Source organism: Notolabrus celidotus, chromosome 12, assembly GCF_009762535.1.
Source record: "Notolabrus celidotus isolate fNotCel1 chromosome 12, fNotCel1.pri, whole genome shotgun sequence".
Classification (NCBI taxonomy): Eukaryota; Metazoa; Chordata; class Actinopteri; order Labriformes; family Labridae; genus Notolabrus; species Notolabrus celidotus.
In genome coordinates, this window is record NC_048283.1 from 18,845,336 (window position 1) to 18,871,448 (window position 26,113).

Genomic DNA, 26,113 nt, shown 5'->3' on the forward strand with positions numbered 1-26,113 from the left:
ACATGAGTCTGGTTCTGCTCGAGGTTCCTGCCTGTTAAAAGTTTTTCATGTAGCTAAATACTGCAAGGTGCAATGCTCATGGTGTATTAAGATAAGATCAGACTGACTCCTGTCTGTGAGACTGGATTGTATCCTGTCTTGATGTTGGGTCTTTGTTAATAATTTAACATAGTGTATGGTCTAGACCTGCTCTGTTTGTAAAAGTGTCTTCAGGTAACATGTGTTGTGATTTGGCGCTATACAAATAAAGATTAACTGATTGATACTAAGACCATCATAGTCTTGACCCTTATTTCTCAACTTTTGCATCCATGTTCCACCTCCACACCTCAGATCATCAGACAATGGTCCCTTATTCATACTTCCCCTCCCTCCTCTAACCCAAGGAGGTTGTGCCGTTGCCTTGGGGCCTACCTGTTTATGGCTGTGCAGATCATTTTTAATACATATTTGTATCAAGAAAGCACTTTTTAATCAATTTTTTAAAGAGACTCTACAGGCACTTCATTATTTTATGTGAGTCTTCTTTTGATGATGTCGATTTTACTTCCTGGACTAGTAGGTGAATTGTAAAGACAGAGTCATGGTTCTTCGTTTCAAGTTTTGAGGTCACGAAATGATTCTGTCCGCTGTAATAAATTGTCAACCCTGAGGACGAAAGCATGTCTGTGCTTGTGTCCTTTCCTGAGCAGTTAATCCCCATCAGGCCAACAGGTCAAATTATCTCCCCATTTCAATTTTGACCCTGCAATCAATTCGGCCATCAATAAGGTGTGTCTGAGTGTGTGTGCTTCCTCAGCTCTTCTGTCCCCTGTGCCTGCAGAGTGATGACTAATGACGCCTTTAGGAGAAAGAAGATAAATCCTACTGAAGGGGACAGCAGGTCAGTCCAGGTGACTGCATGGATCAGCGTTCAACCAGATCTTGAGTCTTTGAAGTTAAACTAAATCTCAAATATCTGTACTACAAGCCAAGTTTCCGCAATCATGGTGTTTTCACCATCTGACAACAGCTACACTAAGGGCATGTGTCTCATGTTTCTCAGAGATAAGCAAACCTCTTCAAGCATTTTCTTTTTGTGTGTGCAAACACATGTTTCTCGTGTTTTAGATGACAAAAGCAAAGGTTCAAATAGTTTAACAGCAGCAAGGGACTGTCAAGAAGAACTTGGCCAAATTATTTTCTACACTATCAGAGTAAGTTTTTCTTTCTCATTTACAACTCAGACTGAAAGTGTTGACAGTCATTAACTAGATGACTTTTTTGAGAAATGTCTTCCTTCCTTGACAAGACTTAGACGAGGGTATATTGTAAGATTTATGAATCACAATATCATTTTCAGACGATCTTTACAGCATTAATAAACATGTTTACAGCCTGGTTCAAAAAACGGCTTGGCTCTACGTAGCTAATCTCTCTATCGGCACACACTGTACGAGGGGGGGATTTTTTTTCTAACGCGTCAGTTCAGAAGATATTAAGATTAAGAGTTATTGCCCAAATAAGGACATGACTGACTTGACTCCCGGACGGGAACACATAGCTGTTGGCTAGGAGGCTCAAACCCTGCCTCTTTATGTCACACTCTGCCTGGTTGAGTTCCGCATTTCCAATATTGCTTCCGCCGTCGATTGGCTTCAAAACAGCGCTCAGGAACAGATGGGTGACGTCACGGATACTACGTCCATTATTTATACAGTGTATGTGTCAGACTGACAACTCTGCTTTGAGCTGGTGGGTTTTGTGTTGTCTTCAGTGTCGCTGTCGCTTCTTTCAGCGGTGTTTACATCCTACTCCGTCTTTCATCCCGACTTCCTCTCACCCTACGACATGATTGGCTGTTCAATGCCTTCCATTCTTCTTTTCAATGTTGGGTGGCAACTAGCTTTTAAGGCACACTAGCGCCCTCTCCCTTTCCAGTGGTTGGGGGATGTATATAAAATATATAAATTTTGTATCGAACATTTGTTCTATTTATATTGAGAAAAATTATGTCATAACAATTATCGTTATCGAATCATCGCCCAGCCCTAGATGAGGCGATCAATACAACTCTCAGGTCTTTACAGTGAACATGAAGCTACAAAGTACAAAGTATAAGTACAAAGTAGAGTATTTTCCTTAATTGATCTTTGGACATGTTAACTATCAATCATCATTTGCTCATAAAAAAACTAAAATTTATCTTGTGAAAAAAACAATACTAAATGTGTTTTTTCCTAAATCATATTTCCTTATATTCCACAGCAACATAAAGAATGTAACAGACAAGTATTGCATAGTTACAAAACATAAGGAGGTGTACAAAGTGTTTAACACTGAGTATCAAAGTTTGGACCAAGCTCATAAAAATAATATACACGGACATGCAGTCACAGAGCGAGGATCAGACTACTAGATATTCCAGAACCACAGCATCCAGTTTTCTGTCTACTTGTTCTCACTGAGAAAAATAAGTATATCCACATGGTTGGGTGTCAATCAGGTTACAATCAGTCTGGCTGCAGAAAACACACACTCAGAAGGCACCAATGTTGCTGGAATGCAGAGATACTGGTGTGCCAGCTTTGCCAGACTGGGAAATCTCTCTACATTGACTTTCTACCAGTCTGTCAGATTCATATGCAATGATGGGGTAGTGTCCCATTAAACGTTCTCAACCTCTGTGTCCGTGTCCATGCTGTTAGTGGCGGGAGCTTTTGTCTATTTCTTCCCCCCCAAAAAAGAGCCACCACAGAGATACAAGTTGTATCCTTTGTTATGATAAATAAGACATCTAAAATGAACAACTTGACAAATTAGAAGGTGTTGTAGTAATTTTGGGAGTTGACAAGAGTTTTGTCATTTGCCAAGACCCTCATACACACTGTACTTACAGTGGTTGCATTGAATGCTTAGAATTTACATTGTTTACATCTGTTTGGTTACAAAATGAACACGTGAGATACAACATTTTAATGAAGTTAATTTTCAAGGTTTGAGAACTTTGAAAATAGTCAGACAGTTTTTTTCCCCTTTCAGATTATACTCTAAGCCAGGGGTTCCCAAACTTTTCAGCCCGGGACCCCCAAAATATTGGTGTCAAAGACTTGCGACCCCCACTGTCCCTCAAAGTGATTTAATGTGGCTTCATTTAGCTGGTCTGCAGAAAGTTAGTCTACCTATATGATCATGTGGCTGTGTTTCCTGTGCCTGCTGCTACTGATGCTTTTGATAATTAACTGTTCACTAACCCTAAACTTAGGAGTCATATGCGCACAAAGAAAGGCAGAAAACTCATTACTTTTTCTATTTTCAAGGTTTTATTTCAAGTTTAGCTACTATTTTTGTTGATATATTTTTTAATAATAGATAAAATGTACTATTTTTAGATAACTTAAAAATATATATATTCTTGAAGATATCTCACGATCCCCTGTTTGTGTCTTGCGACCCCCCAGGGGGTCCGACCCACACTTAGGGAATCCCTGATCTAAGCTAATCAGCCCCAGGCCCCAAGTATGGCTCCATTCTATAGTACATATCAATAAGCTTGGCATCAGACTTTCCATCAAAGAAAACAAACACTGATGTTTGCCAAAAAGTAAAAGTATTAATTTAAATTAGTTGAAAGTCAAATTTCGAACAGATTATTTTCATTCCATAATCTCTACCACAGCTTGCAGCAAGTTCGCTGACTCATCTGTGGGAAAACGTATTAAAATGATCCTCCCTATTTCAGAGGTTTAATTAAGAACATTTTGGAAAAATATGGCAAACAATTGATGCTTGTTTGGGACCTTGAGACTAAGATTTTTTTGAATCTGTTTAAAGTAGAACAAAAATAAAAATGCTGGCTGAAATTTCATGGCATGCGGCTGAAGAAAAATGTTTCATTATAAATGCAAAACAGGCCTTGTACAATCATCAGAAAGTAGACACAGCCATGGTGAGGTTTTTTCCAAAGTTCCCAGGATAATTGCATTTAAAACAATAGCAAAAATGTTATACAAAAATCCCACAAGCTAAGTTAAAATTAGAAAAAGACCATAATCCATGAAGTTGAAGCGCTTCAATTGTCTGCTTATGTTAAATCAAATACAGTCATGCTGAAGGAGAGGAGGAATAATAATCACAAAAACCTGTATACCTCAAATGAATGACTCAGCCTCAAATCAAAAACTGTTCTTCTCATACATCAGAAGTCCTTCCAGGCGATTTCCATCATGTGTAGCATTAGCATATTTTAGCGTTTGCGCACAGGTAGAATTAGTAGTTTGGACTGACTCCCCCTGTCAACTGTTGAACAGCGGCTGGGCAGTAAACCAAACAATCATTTGCAGAAACAACCCGTCAATCTAAGTCCTGAAATTCTTTCCTCTTGTACAAACCAGGGAAAGAGTGCACTACGGAGCACACCACACACTAACTGATTCTTCAGCCGAGTATCAGGTTCTTCACGTTCAATATTCCAAATCTCACGTAATAAAACGTGACTTTGGTGTAAACTAACATGGCGGACAAACAGGAAGAAGCAATGATGATTGTTTTCGGCCTCTTACTTTCCGAAGAAAACACGCAAAAAAGAAAAACGATTATGGAAAAAGTCATGGAGACGGCGGGAATTATGGGCTGTATTCATTACAGCGCGAGTTGTACTCATTACAGCGGTGAGTTTTCACCGGCGCCATGTTTTTGTTTGTTTTACTTCCTCTTCCGTCAGTCAGCTGAGTCAGCTCGTGTCTTGATTGGCTTTTGCTCCGGCACACGTGACATTACATACTGTGCGTGCTCGGCTCCTCTCGGAGAATCCCACACACTACAGAATTTCTAGTCGCAAGTATTAAACATGTTCATTATTTACGATCTCTCCTTCTGAGGCCTTCCGAGCAGCTCCGACCGGACAGAATCACTCTTAACACACCACACACCACACACCACACACCACAGGAAAATCATACACAATGTTGTTTGCACACATCAGACAATCGGGCCTTTGCTGACTTTGATCGTAAGGGGGAGATCGGGACAAAAATCAGCCTGATTATCCTGTAGTGTGTACCCGCCTTTAGTCTGATGAACAAAAAACGGGTTTAACAAGTTGATACTGCTTGATTAAAAAGGCGACCTTTAAAAACCATTTTCCCAGACTACAGAATACTACACTTCATGATATGAACCACCCAAACATCACTAACATGCTTTCAATGTCATGTATTTATGCTGCAGTAACATGCAGTTTACCGAACCCCTTCCCCTGAACGACAACCTAATTTAACCTTGAAAATCACAACAGCTTTCTTCACCACTTCTCATTCCTTCCAGTGCTTGGAAAGCAAAAACACTTTTCAATATACTCAAATTATCTTCTAAATGGTTGCAGCAATCATTTCAGTTGCATTGCACATACCCAAAAAACTGTACACTATTACCTCAGGGTACTTGGCTACATCTCCCCTGAGATTTGAAAAAGTAAATATAGACATCTGGCACTGATAAATAACACAAATATGCAAGTATACACAGACTCAACCCAAACAATTTGAATTTCAGAATTGTGGGTAGGCTATTGAACGGACCTCCAATATTTGCTGATTTTTATATAAGTCATGCAACTGTCCCAGAATAAAGAATGTCGTTATTGCCATGAAGCACAGCCTAAAGTTAAAAAGCTGTTGATGCAATGAGACATGGATTACATTATACACAGAGATACAGCTGATAATTGAAACAGAGGGGGCATTGTATTGCATTGAGTATAATCAGGACAAAAAACAACAGCGAGGCATTTTCATTGGCAAAAATGAGTCATCTTCCTTGACCTCAAACCAGATCTTTATCCAGTTGCACTTTAGTCATTTCTCTTTAGAAATGCTCTGAGGAAAAAAAGGAAAATAGGTCGAGCCAATAAGGTTAGCTGCCACTCTGACAGGCCCTTTTGTGTCCGTAAATAGTGTTTCCCTCTCAACAAAAGGACTGCAGCCAGTGTTAACAAGCTTCTCTCTGAGTGTTCTCACCTCATCTGACTTACGCGCACTAAGAGACATAGGAGACAGGAATCTTTATCCTCATGCTCTTAATATCAAAGAAGTCTTTATCAACTACAAAGTGTTCACACATAGTACGTTGATACTCTCAAAACCCCAAAGTTTACTGGATGAACTAAATGCTGCTGAGCTACTACTACAGTCCTCCTCCAAGAGAGGAAGTGGTCATAAATTTCAGTTTTTTGTTCTCCTCTGCAGCTGTTGCGGCAGTGAGAAACCGCCAGAAGAGGCGATTTCCACAAAGTCTTGTTTGCTAGAAACAAGTTTTATGATACAGAGTGCTTATTCAGTCCAACTTATTCATTTTTATAACAGCTAAGACAGTAAGAATTGTCTGCAGTGTTCAGCACAGCATTAATACAGGCGGTAGTCAGTGCAGCAATAGTTCATGGACTGATGTGATGGAGATGTATGGCTGGGATGGAATGTACGCAGTGATTGCATGATGAAGGAGACGTCAGTGGTAATTAGGGTGATTACTGACTACACTTTTTATTCCTAGACAGACAAGGTCATGCCCTGAATCTATACAATGATCAACTTCTGACAGTGGCAGGATAAAAGCAGGATGTCAGGCTTCAATCATGCCCACAACTCCATCAAGATAATGCAGTTTAATACTGAATGATGACTACTATGGCTGCCATTGTCTTTGGCCCGTCCTGAACTGAAGTCCCTCATGAGTCAGTGTAGCTCCTCCAGTCCCATGTACCTATCAGTCCCATTTCCAAATCTGCTGACAGCAAAAACACTCCTTTGTCTCCAACTTGGCAGAGGCGCAGGACAAACTTTGAGTCCTTCACATCTCTCAGGAGAGAGATCTCTTCAAAGGAGCTTTGATAAGAAGTAAATTACATAATCCTTCCTGACAGACAGAAAATCCAAGTCTTAATGGGGTCTTTCAACCAAAATTTGAAAGTTAGGTCCCTCTTCTCTTTGGCACAAAAGCTGTGTGTGTGTGGGTGGGTGTGTGTGTGTATATAGTGCACAATTATCCTACCTGGTACACTGTTGTAGAGGAATAGATAGCTGTCAAAGTCTCCTTTGGGCTCTTTCCATGCCACAAGGAGTTTGCTTGGGCTCAGCACTTTGAAACGCATTCTCCTTGGACTTGGAACTGCAAAACAGTCAACCACATTGAAATCAGCTTCCTCAAAAAAGTGAATGATAAAAAAAATGAATAACAATACTACTTATGCATGAAAATGACAGTAATTAAAAAGTTTCCTGTGACCGACAAACAAAATGTGTGAACATGACATCAAGTACGGTGGCCCTGGAGGACAAAAGAAATCTAAAAAAACAATTTACATTTAAGGAAACAAATTTACAAAATAAAAAAAAACACATTTACAAGCAGTGAGACACTTTTACAAAGGGCAGAACACTTTTACCATTCCTGAAACAAATTTACATTTATTTTTAACGGAAAGGGAATGTACCAAACACCGGAAGTGATACGGTTCCAAACGGAGTACCAGTACCAAACGTCCCTCCGTTTGGTTTCTCTCCATCCAAACAAACTAATTGACCCCTCACTCGATCACTCCTGGATCACTTCCGGTATATGGTACATTCCCTTTCCGTTAAAGATAAATGTTAATTTGTTTCAGAAATGGTCAAAGTGTTCCGCCGTTTGTAAAATTGTCTCACCACTTGTAAAATTGTGTTTTGATTTTGTAATTTTGTTTTCTTAAATGTAAATTTGTTTTCCAAAATGTAAATTTGTCTCGAACTTTGTAAAAGTGTTTCATCTTTTGTAAATGTGTTTTGTCCTTCAGGGCCACCGTAATCAAGGCAATGGTTAAACCCACAAACACCACCAAGATCACACAATCTGAATGAAAAACCCAGAAGTCACATAATTCAAGGAGGAAATGAATGAATGGCTGGCCAGAAGGAAAGAGAGAGAGCTGAGTGAACTCAGTTTTAGAAGAACCTGTATACATGAAAGCAGCACATAAAGAAGGTCAGCATAGGATACATCTCCAAAAAGCATGCACAGTCAAAAAAACAACTCAGAGAACAGAGAAGAAATGCTTCTGGTCAAATTATCTCCATAAAATATGCTGAGAGGAAATCAACTGGGGGGAAGATGAGCTGAATTTATTATATCATTTGGTACAAATAGATGTAGCAACTACTTTAGTTTGTGTGTGTTGGCCGTGTTTTGTACAGACTATGGCTTTAGTAGAAAAGCAGGAGACAATTTGACCAAAAGAAAGAGAGACAATAAAGAAATACACAGACCAACATGCACATGTAGTGAGGTGAAATATAACAAATTCACCAGATCAAAATAAGTCACAGACATAACCTGTATGTCTGCAACACATATCATCATATCACTGTTTGCTGTGTTAGTGCCTTACATATTTGTTCCCACATTAGTAGAAAGTCACCCATAAACACGGTGACACTGCCAACATAAAGTGACTTTACCTGTCAGCACAATAGACTGTATAAACAATGGACGTAGTATCCGTGATGTCACCCATCTGTTTCTGAAGCGCTGTTTTGAGGCCAATCGTCGACAGGAGCCATATTGGAAATGCTGAACTCAACCTAACTGCTGTCGAGCTAGTGTGAGGTAAAGAGGCAGGCTTTGAGCCCCCTAGACAACAGCTACAGTGTTCACGCCTGTCAGTCAAGTTAGCTGTGCCTCTCATAATGGAAAACTTGTAATCTTAATGCTCATGCTCATTTTTCTCAATAAGAACAAACTAGACACCGTGAGTCTGAATTATTTTACTGTGTAGTTCTCTTGTTGCAGTAACACCGCAATTAGTAGTTTGAGCCTTCACTTTATAAGATATGTCCACAAAGAATATTTCTATGAGCCTGATCGTTGATACTCAGTGTGTTAAACATGTTCCCGTATTCAATACCATCAGTTATATGCATTTCATTGCTGTGGAAAATATAATATGGGGAAAAACAACATATTTGGCATTGTTTAAAAAAAAAAAGCAATGGTTTTTTTTTTTTAATGATTAATTGACAATTGATCTTTCACATTTCCAAAGATCGATCATGGAGAATACTTAACCCTCCTGTTATGTTCGTTTCTCTGGAACAGCAATAATGTTCCTAGGTCAATTTGACCCGGGGCATATTCAATTATCCAAAAGTGTTAAATCAAGATTTAGTCCATTGGTGTTCTCTAATTCTCACAGATCATGGTTCAATGAGGATACCTCACTCGTTCTTCATTTAAATTCATGTTCAAACTTTTTTTTATTGTACATTGGAAAGCCCTAAATATAAATACAATAGTTTTTCATGACATACATTTTTGTTTATTTTATTTTAAACTGTTATTTTTTTTATTTTCATGAAGTGATGTTGAGAAATTAACACGACACCTCTTCTGTCAAATGCTGCCCAGATTTTCATGCTGCATTTAGCTGGTTTGGAAGGCATACATTGCCTAAAATAGACTTTATAAAAAGTCAATTTGACACGCAAATAACTGGAGGGTTAAAGTGCACATCCCTAAATCAGAGTACATACATTTTGCCCATTCTTTCACTGAAACAAATTGTTAAGAAAGAAAATGAAAGAGTTAATCTTTTATTACAAAAACTATTCCAGTGCTCACTTTTCTGCCAAACACTCTTAATAATGTAGTCATGGCATTAGCTCACAGGCTAATGTCTGTTAAAGGAGCCAAAATGACAGCAAATCAGAAGTTGTTAAACAGGGACAACTTTTTGAACTTTCATCATTATACCTTATATAACAACTTGATCATTTGGCCTACGCAATTTTACATTTCTTTACACGTCTTTTTAGGTAATTACCACGCCACCTCTCAAACACTCAAGATGCATAGGATGACTAGGTTTAATTACAGCACACAATGAGGATCTATGAATAATTTAAGTTTGTTACAGAGCTGGTGGATTAATGCTCTGTTATCATTTAGTGTGTGCATGATAATAAGTGAATTGATTTGACAGATGTGGTGCTAATAACAAAGAGAAGATTGCTTTGAATGCCCACATCTTTTCTTTGCATGTAAATGAACACACACTCACAAACATATACACAAACACACACTGAATTATAATATAAAAAGCATGTAAAAAAAAAAACATCAAATGAGTCAAAAATGACCCAATTCTATTTAGCGAACACATGTCAGGGTCTATAAGTTGGAGGCTATTCCAGTGACAGCAACAATGATTAATGAACATGAACGTAATTGCTCCAATAGCTGAGAATGCTGACAGAACATGAGGGTGGGAGCAATAATCTACCCTTCAACAACCACCACGTCTGTTCTTGTTTAACACTATAAAGCCATAAATATCAAGCACAAGCCCAACATTTCACACTTCCTCTAAATCTAAGTGCCAAGACCTGTTAGACGTCTTCTCTTTGGGTAAAATACTGTAGAAATCATGACTCGACAGCTTCAACTCGCCCCTAAAATTACTGAGCATATACCCACATACATTGTAACAGTATATCTCATAAACCAGAGCTATTAAGCCATTCATCTGAGAGAGTTACAGCACTGGAATCTGAAAGACCCCATCAGATCTGTGCAAGAAGCGTCTTGCCAGGTAGTAAATGCAAGCCCAGCTTTTTGGCAGAACTTTGGTGACTACAGCTTAGCAACACAATTTAGTTCCAGTAAATAGTCTGAGTCACCAAACCTGATTTTTTTTTTTAAATACACCAGGGCCAGAAAATTACACCGATCAATTCAAACGATGACTTTTAACATGTGTTTTTCAAAAATGATTAAAATCAAAGTTTGAACTTGAGCAATCTACTGACCCTGTAGGGAACGTGGAAATCTTTTAAGTGGAGGCCAGTTTAAACTGGATTTATCAGGGTAAGAGAGATACAGGAAGAGACCGATGCCCCATTAAAGAAGCAATGAATTCCTCTCAGGATTAGCAGCACTGAAAGCTAGCAGGTATCCTTGGTAGATGACTTAATGCTCCCTGTCCAATCCTCTGCTTCAGTTCATCTCCTCTCCCAAGCCTCCTCTTATCCATCTTCTGATTTGGCTTAACATCCTCTACGTTGGCTTCTTATCATCATCGTGCTCACCTCCCATCTCTCTCTACTTCCTCGCGTCAAAACTTTACTTCTGTCTTCCTCTTTCCTTTTCATCAATCTCTTCTGAGATTTTAAGATTTTGCATAATTTCTGCTCATCAACGTTCCTTTGTCTTCCCTGAGTCTCTTTATTTCCTTCTTTTGTCCCCTCAATCCTCTCTTTCTCATCAACTTTCTCTTTCTTCTTCCTATCCATTTCTTCTTCCAATTTCCTCCTTTTTCGTCCTCTCTATTTCACCACTCGTCTAATTCCTCTTCTTTCCCCCTCATCTTTCCTCTCATGCTTCAGCTTCGTTTCTCATCCTTTTTAATTCCCTGTTTTGCTCGTCCTCTCTCCAGATTAGCCCCGAACTGACTCCACACTGAGTATTCAGGCTACTGTAGCTTCAGTCATTTGCAGGATTTATGGATGACAACTGCTGGCTTGCACTGTCACCACAAGATAGCAACTGCACTGTACACAAGGGAGACGAGGACGTGTGCATGAGCATGTGTGTGTGTGTGTGTGTGTGTGTGTGTGTGTGTGTGTGTGTGTGTGTGTGTGTGTGTATTAAGTGCCAATCTGGTGCTTCAGCAGCATCGTTTGATGTGGCCTGTGTCTTGTCGGTACAAGAACTACTCTGCTCACCGCGATAGCACTTAACCCAAATCCACTGTGGCTTTTTTTTCCTTTCCACCTCTCCGCTCTTTTATATCTCCTCTGCTGCTCTCATGGATCACTCCACTCTTTTATCACAACTCTTCTGCTCATCCTTAGGTTTAAACACTCTTCCTCTTTTACTTGTCTTCCTCTCCCGCTCTTTTATCCCATCTTCTCCTCCTCTGCGCTCCTCCACTCCAGTCCTTTAGTGGCTTAACGCCTTTTTTCTCTCTTTCAACACTTAACCTGAGTAAGCGATGCCGGATTCCACTCAACAGTTATCTTTTTCATGCATTCTTTATGTGTGTGAGGCAGCATGTGTAAGTGTGAAATCTCTCTTTGGGACTAGCTGATTATTAAGAGTCTGTTGGATTATCTACCCCAATGTGCAATCTGGTGGAGGAAGCTATAATATTCTGCATGCATGCCAACCAACACTGAAAAATATGACCATAAAATACTAAACTAGGAAAAGTTCTAATTGACTTAAAAAGAAGTTGACTGCTATGTTACAGCTGAGTACTTCTAACAGATGATTGAGTACCTTATTTAGACTTTGCTGGATAATTCAATTACAACTGTGGTCTTATTTTACTAGTTTTTGGTTGTTATTGTAATAATAATAATATTACACTCAGTAATTTAAAATGACTGAAATACAATAGGCACATAAATATCCTAGACTCTGGTAGTCAGCTGCAACATCGCTACAGCAAATCTGAAGGAGTACGAAACATGAGCAGCCAGTCAGGCAATCATACACATCATAAATAAACCTCCAGGTTTTCCAAACCTCAGAAATGGAAAGGAAAGAAAACAGTAAAAATGTATCCCAGACTCTCCATACCTCTATCAAAGTTTCAGATTTTACTCATTTTAAAGTTTACATATTTGATGTAACCTTTACAGTTAATGTCTTTTGAATGATGTCTAAATTACTTATTTGCTATATAATCCTAAGCAGAACTATGACAACAATAAAGAGCATTTGCACAACATTGTTTTTGTGCTCTTTGAATATAATTAGGCCGACAATATCTAATAAACAAAGTTTAGATTTAGGGTGTCAAACATGTGGCCCGTGGGCCAAAACCATCCCGCCAGAGGTTCCAAACCGGCCCGTGGAACGACTTTGCAAAGTGAAAAAATTACAGAGAAGACATTAACTGCAAATTTTCAATTAAAGTAACTAATATTTCAAATTTGTCCTCTGGGGGTCGCATTAAAATCATAGTGCTGACCAAGCACACCTGAACAGCGCTTTTTTTCTGGGACTTTTTTCCTCAAAGTGAGAAAATAGATGACTTGCTGTTTGCATAATCCGGTTGAGATTCATAAAGACTTTTTAGAGCACTATAAGAGGATCTACTAACTACTAACACCCCTGCATACAACACTGTCCAGCAAGCAAACTGTTCTTGCTGGAGCTGAGGGGTCCAGAATAGTCAACTTTACCTTCTTCATTATTATAATCCATCATCTGTTCTTTTGCTGTAAACATTAAACTCTGTGAAGCGGCTCAGCTTGTAAGGTGCCGCAGAGACTAAATGGGGTTGTGCTTGCGACGCGTCTTGCCATTAAATCAAAATCAAAGTTCAAAGTAAGTTTTCTATTCATTAACAAACACTCAAAATAAATCAATACCAAAAAAGATAGAAATAAACAATGATAATGACGATGACGGTGGCAGTCAACAAAAAATACTCAACCCCACTCACCCTCTATGTGTACCTCCCGCCCCCAACTGAACAGGTAGATAAAAGGTAAACCACACCCATGAACCCAAAACCAGAAATGAAGTAAGCAATAGAAAAGGAAATAATCATGAATAACAAATAAGATGGAAAATCAACATTATGGCCCCTTCACTCTGTATGTCAGGTGAATGGGTAACCTGTGTGTTTGGTGTGTTTGCAGCAGGTTTCAGTTGAGACTCATCATGGAGAAAAATACAACAGCTGTTTTTGTGAAAGTATAGTTCATTAAATGTGAACATTTTCAGAATGTACTTGTACTTTTTTGCACTAAAACAAAGGGGAACATCTTGAGTTGTAGTTATTTCTAAGTTATTATGTTATGGTTTACTGGTCGGGCCCACTTCCAATCAACTTGGGCTGTATGTGGCCCCTGAACTGACATGAGTTTGACGCCCCTGGTTTAGATTGTCTCATTATTACACAGTCCAATAGCTCCACCAGCTACAGAAAACAATGGACAGTAACATAGACTATATCACTTTATCATATTCTTTCTAGGTAAACTTTCAAACTGTTTGACTTCAGTTGAGCCCTACAGAAGTCAGCTTATACAATTCTAATTGACATTGTTTACTTCTTATTTCCTCAACAATTAGCCTATTAGCTTGAAAAACCTAGCTTAGTGTGCACCTTCTGACCACAGTCTTCTGATGCATTACTTTCATTTGCCTGGACTCACCTGGTCAGGAGCTGCGCAGTGTCGCTCGGCAGGTTACAGCGAGCATGTCATCTCATTTACGAACTTGTACTAAGCACTAACTTCAACCTAATACAGTAGTTCTACAGTTTTGTCGACGGTACGGTTTTAGTTGTCGGTTAGCCGTTTTTCCTGTCACCTAACGTCTGAAAAGCGCGTGCTGTTGTCTGATCCTGGTCTGATTTGAAAACACTGCTGTAGACCTGCGTTCTGATTGGCTTAGGCACTTCCGTTTGATTTACATTGGCCAATCACCTCTCTTAATCTACAGTGAAGTAGTTCTGCCACTTACATTTTTTTCCAAGTGAAAGTTAGAACTAGAGATGGGATATATGGCGGATATTGAGCAGTCGTTCCTTTCAAAGAGCCTTTAAAAAGACTGGCTCTTTGGCTCATTGTTATATTTATTTATAGTATATATTTAAGTCAACCAGGGGTAACTCGTTTTTATCAAGGAAACAATCCCTGGTAGCAGTTATAAGATAATATTTGGATCAGAATAATTCAAATTTACACATCCCACCATTATATACTCTAAGGGTGAGAATTATTCTGAAATATTGATTTTAATTAAATTTGGCATTGTAAACATTCCATAAGATGGTGCCATATCCCCATGCTTCGACAGTGAGATCACTATTTTGAATTTTCCCTCACCTAAAAATCTTATTGGCACTGTAAAAACTATGCAGGCTACAGATAACTTCCATGCAAAACAACTTTACTGTAACATTTCTACACAAGAACATTTTAACAATACAGAAAAAAATATAAAAATAATAAATAAGAATAAATATATATATATAAAAACTATAAATACAAATAGAATAAAAATTAGGACATTATAAAAATGTGAATGCAGGGGCGCTGGTGGTCTAAGCATCCCATATATAGAGGCTACAGTCCTCGTTGCAGAGGTCGCTGGTTCGACTCCCGGCCGGTTGACCAATTACTGCATGTCTTCCCCCACTCTCTACTCCCCACATTTCCCTGTCTCTCTTCTGCTGTCCTATCCAATAAAAGCGAAAAAGGCAAAAATATAACTTAAAAAAAAATGTGAATGCAAAATTGTACTACCCCAGCTGGTGTTTCTACACCTGAACTACTTTACAAACAGGAGCTCAGCTCCTTGACTCGAATCCACATCAAAACAATGTAAACAATAACAAAGTGTAGACAATAATAAGTGTGAATAAAAGACTCATGGGGCAAGCAGGTGACACATGAAGGCAGCGAGGGCAATCTGCATATAAAAGCAGCTCCCAAATAAATGGCTCAAAACTGCAATTCGGTTCTCATCATTCACGCAAAAGAGCTGTTCGAAAGACCGACTAGTGAATTGTGTAACAAAATAGTACATAGTAAGGACCTAAAGACACCCTCTACAAAAACAAGTGGACCAAGCCACCATTGACTTGTTAAGAACCTCTTTCATTCCTGACATCATCTTGGCTCCTTGGAAAAAAGTAATATCCAAATTTAAGTGACAGGGTACACATTTTGATGTTTCTACGGACTATCATAGTCAGGTAAAGGTTACTACAACCTACATCACAGCTTGCTTTGATCTTCTAATGGCACCAGAAGCTGCATATTAAGGTGTCAGAGAAATGTCAAGATTTGTGAACATAAGATATTAACTAAATACTAGAGCCTTTCATCCTGGACTGTTGCATCAAATTGCTTTTTCTATAAGGTAGTATTAAACTTACAGGCAACCTAACACTTCATAACTTTAAACAGAGTTACTTTGTATGTGTTTGTTAAACACAGTTAGATTTTTGCTCCTTGTGATTGTACGTTAGCGCTCCTAGTTTTGACAATTACTTTTATATTACTTCATAAATTCTCAAACTGACCATTCACTGGAAAAGCAGAGACCTCGGCAGAACTATTAACTTATTTCAAAAGGGGGTCCTTTGTCAATAGGATACAGTCAAGCCACATGCACAAAACTTCCAGTCCCCTGTGTCAATCAGTGGATCACAGGCTCAATCAACATAATGTTACTGAATCAGCATTCAACTCAAGTGGCATTTATCCATCTGAAAATCCATACAAGGTTATAGCTGTAAGTCCTGTTCTTGGAGGTCAAGCAAAAGCAGAAAATAAAACCAATTGTGTTCACTTTTTTTAAATAGTTCAGTGTAACTTTTTGCATTATAAATTGAAGACATTTAAATTAGCCCATGTACCAACATCCTACATATTGCAGATTCAGTTCAATTTTCGACTGTTTGAAGAAAGCTATAGGACCAAGGTAACTGATTTACAACATTGTCCTAATACTAAGCCACTGCATCATTTCAGGCTCTGCATACTATTCCTCTCTGTGATTTTGGGAAGCATACCTATGTTTCAAATCACTCATAACCTTCATGCTTTTCAGACTGAAACTCTCCCATCTGACATTCACAATTCCACCCAACACTGTGGTACAAAATACTGTGTAATTTGGCGTATGTACGCATATTGGACACTGAGAGCTGAATATCTGGAGTCATTTCATACATTGTACTGACCTTTTGTTCCTGTATCAGTCTTTTCCAAAGCAACATGTTTCATCCAAAAGTATCATCATTGGCTCATGTTGCCATTAATTAAAGGAAATTTTGTTTATTCACAGTCACAAAACTGTATCTACACGCTCTGACAACAACAACAGGGGAAAATTAGAGAGCCTCCTGCACATCATTTCTCTGACTATTCAATGCTCCATTTAGTCCAAAGTGGCTGATGATTATGACAAGCTGGATTACCATCAGCAGCGGCAGCAGAGAGGCGAGGTGACGGCCGTGTGGGTTTGGATAATTTAACAGTTTTTAAATTCAAAACAGGTTGTTCCATCTCATCCTCCCTTTTGTTTATGAATAAATGATTTCTCATCATTGGCTTCTCTCCCTGTTCATTATAACTGAAATCATCGGCCAAAAATTTCACTCATGCTAATCCACCAGGCTGCCCCCTTATCACACATATACACTCTTGCCCCACAAACACACACACACTCACACACCGTTATCGAGACACAGACACAAAGTGCAATAGCTTTGTAAATGTCTTCCTGAGCACATTATCTGTTGAGATATGTCCTGAGTCACGGTATTGACCCTGCTGTTACCCAATCAACAAAATCAATTACAATAATTAACACATGCACACAATAACCACACACAAACACAGGACAACCTGCACACACTCAGCATTTTAAAATGACTAATCAAGAAAAAGCAACAGGACTGACAATAAAGATGGATGCTTCATGAACAAGAAGGAGTCACAACTCTATTTTACTCTTAAAAACAAGGTCAGGATTCAGATGCAAAAGTGGCAAACTTCCATTTCCAGCTTTCATTCCTCCATCTATCCTGCTTGTGTCACTGCTGCGTTTGAACAGAAACACAAAGTGCAAGGTCACTCCTTTCACCCTCTGAGGACTAAGCTGAGAACAAAATTTACATTTCCTTTCCTAAAACTTTTCAAGGCCAAAGTAACAGCCCAAGACAAAAAACAAACAATCACTGTGCTACGTGCTTCTCACTTTCCTGCATAAAGACACCAGAGCTTTCCCACAGGTCAGACAGGAGTAAGGAGTGTCGCTGAAGGCTCATAGGTAACACACTCTTAATACATTCCGAATTCAGTCTCTTAAAATAATTGAAATCAACATGTTTGTATTGGCAGAGATAGTTTGTAAGAAATAAAACAGAAATAGGATTATTGCACCAAATAATGTGAGACACTTAATTAAACGCTGGCTTGTCAGTAAATACATTAAAAATTTAACATTTTGACATGAATTGTTCATGAACATTGTTCTCCATAGGATTCATGCTTAAATAATTTGCTGATCACCTGATTTGTCATTAATCACCATCAGAAGGTCCAAGTTTTCTCAAGATTCAAGATTTATTGAATAAATAACCACGTCGCTTTGTGCAGATATTCATGGCCCCCAGGAGATGAAAAACTAGGGGGGCAAACTGGCATCATTATGGGGGTTAGTTTAAACAAAAACATGTGGACCATGAATTGTGCAATAATTCAATAGTTATTTTTTATGTTATTTCTAAATCAGTTCTATTCTCTTTGTTGAATAACAGATTTTTCTTCAAGCACCAGTATCAGATCAAAATGTTCATACTCCCATACATAACAATGAATACCTGAAACAATAATGACTTTCTGGTTAGTGTAGCTTCTAAAGGGAAATGATGAATCAAATAAAGAGTGCACAAGACCCCTCCGCTTCATGTCCTTCATGAGGTTCTGTTTTGCACCACATCCCTCTCACTATACATGTTTCTGCTTATTACTTAACAACCAACTAAAAGTTCTCACAAGTTGACTTTAAATTTAGATTTTTAGATGGTTTTATTGATTTTAAAATTGTTTATTTAGCTAGAAAATTAGCCCCTAAGATTTGATGGTTGGCAGTGCTCCCATGGGAGCAGAGTTCAAATCAGTCTACTTGCTGGTCAAATGAACTTAAGACTCAAAATTTTCATTCCTGGTAAAGTCTTGAGATTATCTGGCTTTACTGTTATAAATAACATTAGAATGTATATTTTCATTTACAGTAAAGTCATTACATCAGCGTTTCTTCCATTGACATTCTTCACAGATGAAGGTAATAACAGTAGTACCTGTAAAAGGTCCTCCTCCACATAACTACTCTGTTGGCATTTTCTTCTCACTCAACCAGTCCTGTACCACTGCACATACTCATAATGTGTTGCAGTTTGTTGTTGCCTCATGTCTGTTTTCTTCAATTTGGTTGATTTCGTTCACTCAGCTTCTTGTGTGTTTTAACATCCATCGCTTGTGCACAATTTTTCTCATCTCGTCTTCTTTTCTCTGCTGCTGACTCATCAGCCATTAACCACAAATCTTAAGTTCTGTGCTCTCCAGATTGAGAGTAATATTAAAAATATCTTCCATGTTGTCTACCAATGCTTTTGGAAACTAATGTTTTTGCCACATTGCCAACAAGAAGAGATATTATCATGAACTTGTTAGAGTGAATCTTCTTAAAATAATGTGTAAAAGCATATATATCCCAACATCCCAATGAGAAAGAGGCATTAAGAAACAATAGGAATATGTTTGACTTCTTGATCACTCAAAGTTATGCATCAATGAAGTGATATCCTTGGACATAGATGATCTGTAATATGACATGTTAAGTTTGAAAAACAAATCATTTGTAACTTAAGTCAGATCTTGCCGAGAAATCCCTCTTGGACTGACCCACTCTTAGGCAGTGGGAGTTCCTGATGATATCCAGACATTAGTTGTATATACAAACATCCTCCAATACACACTAATCCCGGAGCCCAAATCCCCTCTGACCAGATGTTGCAGCTTATACAGGGGACAGCCCGGGCAGGAATTAATAGCTATCACATGCTCACTAATGAAGGATTGAGCGGGCATGCTCCCACAGTGTCAGGGAGGTTGTCAGTGTTCTGCTGGGACCAACTGGAATCAAATCCCAGCCTCATTTATGTTGTCACACTTCTATCTCACCTCTTCTTTCTGTCTGCTTATAGTGAACAACATGACTCAAAGAGCTGCTGGTGAAAACTGGAATAAAATGTTCTGAGAGAAAAAGAGAAGGAGGGAAACAGAGCAGAGGTATGAATGAAAAGAAACAGAGCGAGAAGCTTGAAGAGAGAGAACAAAGAGGGAAAAGAAGAAAATGGCAAATAGTGAGAACTAAATGAGGGTAAGAGAAAAACGGAGGAAAAGTAGAGAAACTTTTATTCCTTTCAACGCAGTCACTGTTTAATAAAGACTTCCTGTGGTAAATAAACACAAAGCAGCTTCACATTGATCGATTCAGCTTTCAAAGAAAACTTAAACCCCACACAAAACCTCTAGAAGATCAATGTAATAAAATAAATTATTTTAAAGGTAGAATTTCTTTCTTAATTCATTTGTAAAAACAGATCAATGAAAGGACTGTGACATGTGTGGAATATTGATTCTATACAACAACTTCAGAGAGGGAGAGAAAAAGAAATATTGAGTGTTTTTTTTTTGGTGTTCCTTTCAACGGATCTGCTGCTTCCCCACTTGTTTAACTCCACATCCCATATGAGCTTCTCAAAAAAAACCTCTCTCTCAGACAAATCTAATGCATTTACATGAACACAAAGCAGGGACAGTTGATTGTTTAATTGTCCCTTGAAGTCATTTTTATCTGATCTCTGTTCAGATATCTGCAGTGGGACTCACTCTGCATTTGTAGGCTGAGCATTTTAAAAGCACACGCACGCAAACATGCACATGCACACAGGCACGCAGGCACGCACGCACGCACACACACACACACACACACACACACATACACACACATACACACACACACACACACACACACACACACACACACACACACACACACACACACACACACACACACACACACACACAGTGGTAACATTGACAATATAAAAAAATGATGATATAGCAGTTCCCCAAAAGTGAAGCCGAAGCATGAGGTGCTCCTCCTTCTGATTATCAACAGTATACAGTACAGTAGGTCATGAAGCCTTCCTCGTCTAGATGGGACGTGGGTCAAACTTTGGAATTAAATTGCATGTCAAAGAATTCTTTATCATAGTTTTTGTCATTATAACTAGTCCTCATTATGCTTAATTATGCCTGAATTTTCGTTTTACTAAAAAAGTAATGTTAATTACATTAAAATTCAGCTTATAAAACATACTTTTAATACCTTTTACATAACTGGCCGCATATAAATTCTCAATGTTTGAAGTGTTTGCTGCATGTTTTTTATTGATTGTTACTGTTCTGTTTTTTGCTTTGAACTCTGTAAAGCACTTTGAATTGCTCTTTGTATGAATGGTGCTTTATAAATAAACTTGCCTTGCCTTGCCTTGCCTACCTTTTAGTCATCAAAAAAGTAAGCTGCTTCCTTCACTGGTGCAGTCAGGATACTGGTATAAAATGTAAACAGAGGTATTTTATTGCATCTTACTCAGAAGATGGTGCTTGAAGAAGCAAGCAACCGCTTTGCAGGATAGCTGAGGTACTACAAAGAGCTTGTCACAGTTGCACAAAACACTGCATGTTGGGGACTGTTGAAGGCAGTGGAGGGAATCGATTGCTTCAACAGTACGGAAGGCAGTTTAAACTTTTACCCTCTGGGACACCCCCAAAAACTATCTGCATCTTATGTACTGATGTGATTTATATTCCAGATTATGCGTTAGTTATTTGATGCTAAAAATGGGCTACAACACCAAGATTGACAGTTTTGTTGACAAATGCATCCCCAGAGAAAAGGTAGCAAACACTTTAGGAAGACTCACTGAAGTTTCTATAACTGTGACTGTGTTCTTTAAACCAACACAACAAGCTATTCGGCTGTGAATTGTGCCAACCTCAGTTGCTTAACTGTGTGTTTTATCATCGCAGTCATGGCATCACTTGTACAGTGGAGGAGGATGAGACGCGTCGTCTATCTTTCTATACAGTCATTGGTTATTCACTAAAACAAATTCATAAACTGCAGCCATTGGATTTTGAGGAACAACGTGACCCTCTTGGTCTTTAATGATAATAAAGAATTATTGGGTAGTAGCAGCAGTGTTAATAAGGACAATAAAGTTCAAAGCTCTAAAAGAGAAGCAGCAGGAGGAGTGTGTGAGAACATCTGAGTCTAATTCAAACACACATTCAAGCACATGATATGCTGAGAATGCCACATAAGGACATAATAACATACAATATGTGCAACTGGAACTCAAATGTGTGTTTCCACTAAGGGTTGCATGACAGAAAACTTAGCAGAAAATAACCCACTTTTTAAATGAGACTCAGTGTGATTAAATCAGGTTTGCTGAGGTGAGGTTGATTGTGAAGCACACTGGAGCGTTATATTTTACGCAGCACATAGAGCAGCAAATCATCACAGCTTGAAGCGCACAGTTACAACACATTTATTAAAACTCCTCTGAAGCATGGCCGCATCAGCAGCAGGGGTTGCGCACATTGCCATGCTGCCAGGGTGACACAGCGTGATGATATGGAGGTGATATGATCGTGAAAGTGAGGAAATCTGATTGGACTGAGACTGCACATCAAACAGAGAAGACAGGGGAAGGAATGAGGTGAAACAGGGGAGGAAGACACAGGGGTCATTAGGGGGGGAAGGGGGAGGATTTGGAAGTAGAGGAGGGGAATAAAGGTGAGGTAAGGCTTGAGGGAAGGAAGGAGAGAAGAGGGATGACAGGGGAGATGGGAAGAGGGGGGTTGGCCAAGTGGTGGAGTAAAGTTGGACGTGGTGGAAAAGGGGGACATAAGGTTTTGCATCAAAGGCAGGGAAAATAGAGACTTGAGAATTGGCATTCAGAAAGAAGGGAGTTGATGGAGAAGAAAATAGCACTTACCTTGACCCTGGGCTTTACAGGGGTAATAGGAAACTAGGGCCAGTAACACCAGTGGAGCAAACAAACACCATCTAATCTGCAACATCCTGACATCCAACATCCTCACAGCCAGCAGCCTAGACCTTTAAAGAAAGAGAGAATGAATTGTTAAGAAAAAAGTATAGCATAGAGGAAAATGACAATGAATAAAAGGGGGGATTTCAAACTCTAGGAATGCCATTCAGCTGCAGGGAGGCTCTGTGGGTCAAGAAGACCCACCTTGTCCACACACGCTGATCTAGAATCAGTTACTCCTGTCTCATGTCCCCTTTGATACAATTACAGGGCAGTCGTCTGACAGTCTAGACTGACCACAGAACAGCAGTCGTGGCCCCCGCCTACTATGAGCAGACCGAGGGTGTAACAGTGGAGGACTTTGTTTGAGAGAAGAGAAGAAGAGGGGACAGAAGCGGAGAAGAGAAAAGCAGAGAGGAGAAAATAAGAAGAAGAAAAGGGGAGAAGAGAAGACAAGAGAAGAAGAAAAAAACCTACAAGAGGAGAAAGGAACAGAAAAGAGGTGAAAAGATGAGAGATTAAAATAAGGACAGTGACAGGAAAAGAGCAGTTTGATTGACAGTCCAAAGAGGGGACTATTCTCATCTGCCTTGTCCACCTCATATCCTCTTCTCTCTATCACATCTCCTCCTCCTCCTCCTCTTTCACCTCTTACTTTATGTTCCCTGCACCCTTTCCTCCATTCACCACAGCTCATCCTCTCCCTTCTCTCTTATCCACCTTTCACCTCCTCTCCATTCAGCTACTCATTATTACACACTGAAGGCAGACACGCACTGAGACATCTTATCTTTCCCCCTCTCGAGGAAACACAGACTGTCTGACTGTATGAATAAAACAGCACGTGCAACAAAAGTTGTCTCTGGATGGAGTCTTTCTGTGATGTGGAGATGTAAGAGGTAACTCTGTAGTATTAAAAGAACAGCGTGCTCCTTTCAATCCAGACGGTGTCAAAAGGCCAGAAAATAGCAATGCATATTAAAAGGCATAAAATACTCCAGGAAATAAGATTCATTTTCTTATACATCAGCACCGGGACATGGTGAATGAAATGAGATGGATTAAATTAGGCTATTCTACATTAGTGTCCCTCCAACACACACGTTATTAATGCAAGTATACACACACACAAATGAGAGTACACTCACTGAGGCTTTTTCTTTTTAAATAAATGAAGTTTAGAGGCAAACCTTTATCACATTAAACCAAAAAGTTTCTCGTGTCTTCAGGTTGTAATTTTTCTGCCTCCAATTCAAAGGGCAACTTTGCCTGGTTAATTGTTTAATGAAAACCAGGACAAAAGGCAACACCCTTAGTAGATTCAACATATGCGTAATATGTATGTTTTAAAGGCTATTTGTGGAGTACAGAGTGCTCTTAAATGAAATTTTATACCAGACCGTAGAGGACTGTCGCACGCACGGGAGCAGCAGACAGGACTATTTGGCAGAGACATTTAGAAAGGCTTGAGAAAAATACACCTTTGAAATGAAATCCATGGTTGATTTTATTTTGAAAGGTTTTTTTTTCACTTGTCTGTGCTGTCCAAGTTTAATTCACTGACCCAGCAGTCAAGATTATTCGTATGTGATAATTTCAAAGTGCTGCTGACTGGTTCAAATTAAGTTTCTCAGTCAGATCTTGGTCAAACAATCCGATTTATTCAAATGAAGTCGTTTCGTTCAGAAGCTCCGTGCAGCGCTGCGCACCGCGCACCTGAGAGCGTCAGTCACTCACACTCACAATGAATGAAATATCTTTCATACCTCTCCAGTCATCAATTCAAGGCGTCCTCTTTTTATTCCCAAAGGAAAAAAAATCCTCCGTATACCACAGACCACTGCTGCTGCTGCCTCCCAATGGAATCCTCTTTCTTCTTTCTCTCTTTTTCTTTTCTCACTCCGTCTCTCCGGATACTATTCGGTCAGTCCGGAGTGGGTGTTTCTCTCCTCGTTATTCAGCCATCCCTCCCTCCAGCTATTCCTCCCTGTCCCAACCCTTTCCTTTCATTCGACCCGGTTCATCTGAGAGGGAGAGGGAGGGAGAGGGAGGGAGAGAGAGAGAGAGAGAGAGAGAGAGAGAGAGAGAGAGGAGAGAGAGAGAGAGAGAGAGAGAGAGAGAGAGACTCGGCGCCGCTGCGCAAAAATCTCCACTATCAACCGGCAGGTTTCAATCCGGCTTTAGTTCCCCTGTGTGTGCGCCCCCGCGATCACGTTGGGACTTGTGGTATTGACTTCCTATCGGGGTTCAGCGGCTGTAAAAGTGCCACAGAGGCTGAAACTCTAGTGGAGAAAAGTCCGGCTGGAAATGGTTCAGTGCGCTAGGAGCAGGTGCGTGGCCATACCCTGCTGCGCTGCGAGTTCTGATGTTAAAGGCACAATGACAGAGATTCTTCTGCTTAGTTGAAATGTAGATTCCCAAAAATGAAGTAGCTTCTTTTTTAAAAGCCGGGTGTTGTCAGGTTTCTATGATCTAACCCAAAAGATTGATTAAAAAAGAAAGAAAAGTAAGCTCTTCATTTTCAAAACAAAATTCAACATAAACCAACATTTCAAAGTTAACTGTTTTATTGGATAAAGGCAATCAACCTTATTCTTAGCAGAAGTGGAGGCTGGACCCATGTGTGGTCTTTTTGTTAACCATAGGTCAACTGTTTTCAAACATGGTGGCCTTGAGAGGTAACCTTTTGAAATTAACTGCATAAAACATTTTAGGAAAAACATTTTTTTCATTAATAAATCAAAATCACTTGTCTATTGAACATACACTCATGGCAATTGTCGTAGCTAGCATTAAAACAGAAAGTGTACACCCTGTTTTACAGTTTCAAAATGCCTGAAGCTTAGGCTACCCATTAACACCTGGATCCCACTTGTGCTTGGTGTCCATATATTGTAAGTAAATATACAGACTAGTACCCGACATAAAAAGTGCATTCTTCTTGGATGGAAACTTAACACAAACTACCTGTAGCTATTGGAAAGAGTCTAATTTTGTCAGTTTTTTTTCTTTTTTTGCAATCCAGCATTTTAATCCAGTAGGTAATCCAGCAGTAAAATTTATCAGTATGCAGTTTTATATGATTTTATGGTCAACCGTCATATCCAACTCACACCAGAAGAGGTGAAAAACGTCCCTAAACTGTTACTTTATTCTAGTTCAAAGGAACTGAACAGTTGATTGGTCAACTGCAATGTCGCCTTATGTGACTGCAACAAAAAGACTTGAGTGTACTTTGTAATCTCAGCCATACACTCCCTCGTCTGCTGTTTTACAGACTTTGTGACTCACCCTGAGGGGAGAATACTGGGAGTCATGGGAAACACAGACTGGTAAATTGTGCCAGTGGCTGTCTTATTTGAGACAAGGAATAACTGCACTCCAGGTGTGTCCCTGGGGCACTAAAGACACACGCGCACACACACAGACACACACAGACACACA

The 26,113-nt window shown here is 39.3% G+C and overlaps 1 protein-coding gene across 4 annotated transcripts in view; it reads right to left on the reverse strand.

Annotated features, from left to right (window-relative positions):
• Positions 1–25,036, reverse strand: part of col14a1a (collagen, type XIV, alpha 1a) — a 173,862-nt gene extending 148,826 nt beyond the window's left edge. For 2 of the 4 annotated variants that reach the window (XM_034696947.1, XM_034696949.1), the window contains exons 1-2: positions 14,178–14,375; positions 7,027–7,143 (exon numbers count right to left, since the gene is read on the reverse strand). In XM_034696947.1, coding sequence (XP_034552838.1) covers positions 7,027–7,126 — 100 coding nt within the window. In that variant the 5' untranslated portion in view covers positions 7,127–7,143; positions 14,178–14,375. Of the gene's footprint in view, positions 1–7,026; positions 7,144–14,177; positions 14,376–22,615; positions 22,738–24,435 lie in introns of those variants that run through there. The other 2 variants (XM_034696948.1, XM_034696946.1) reach the window with 2 other exon arrangements.
• Positions 25,037–26,113: the final 1,077 nt, after the last annotated feature.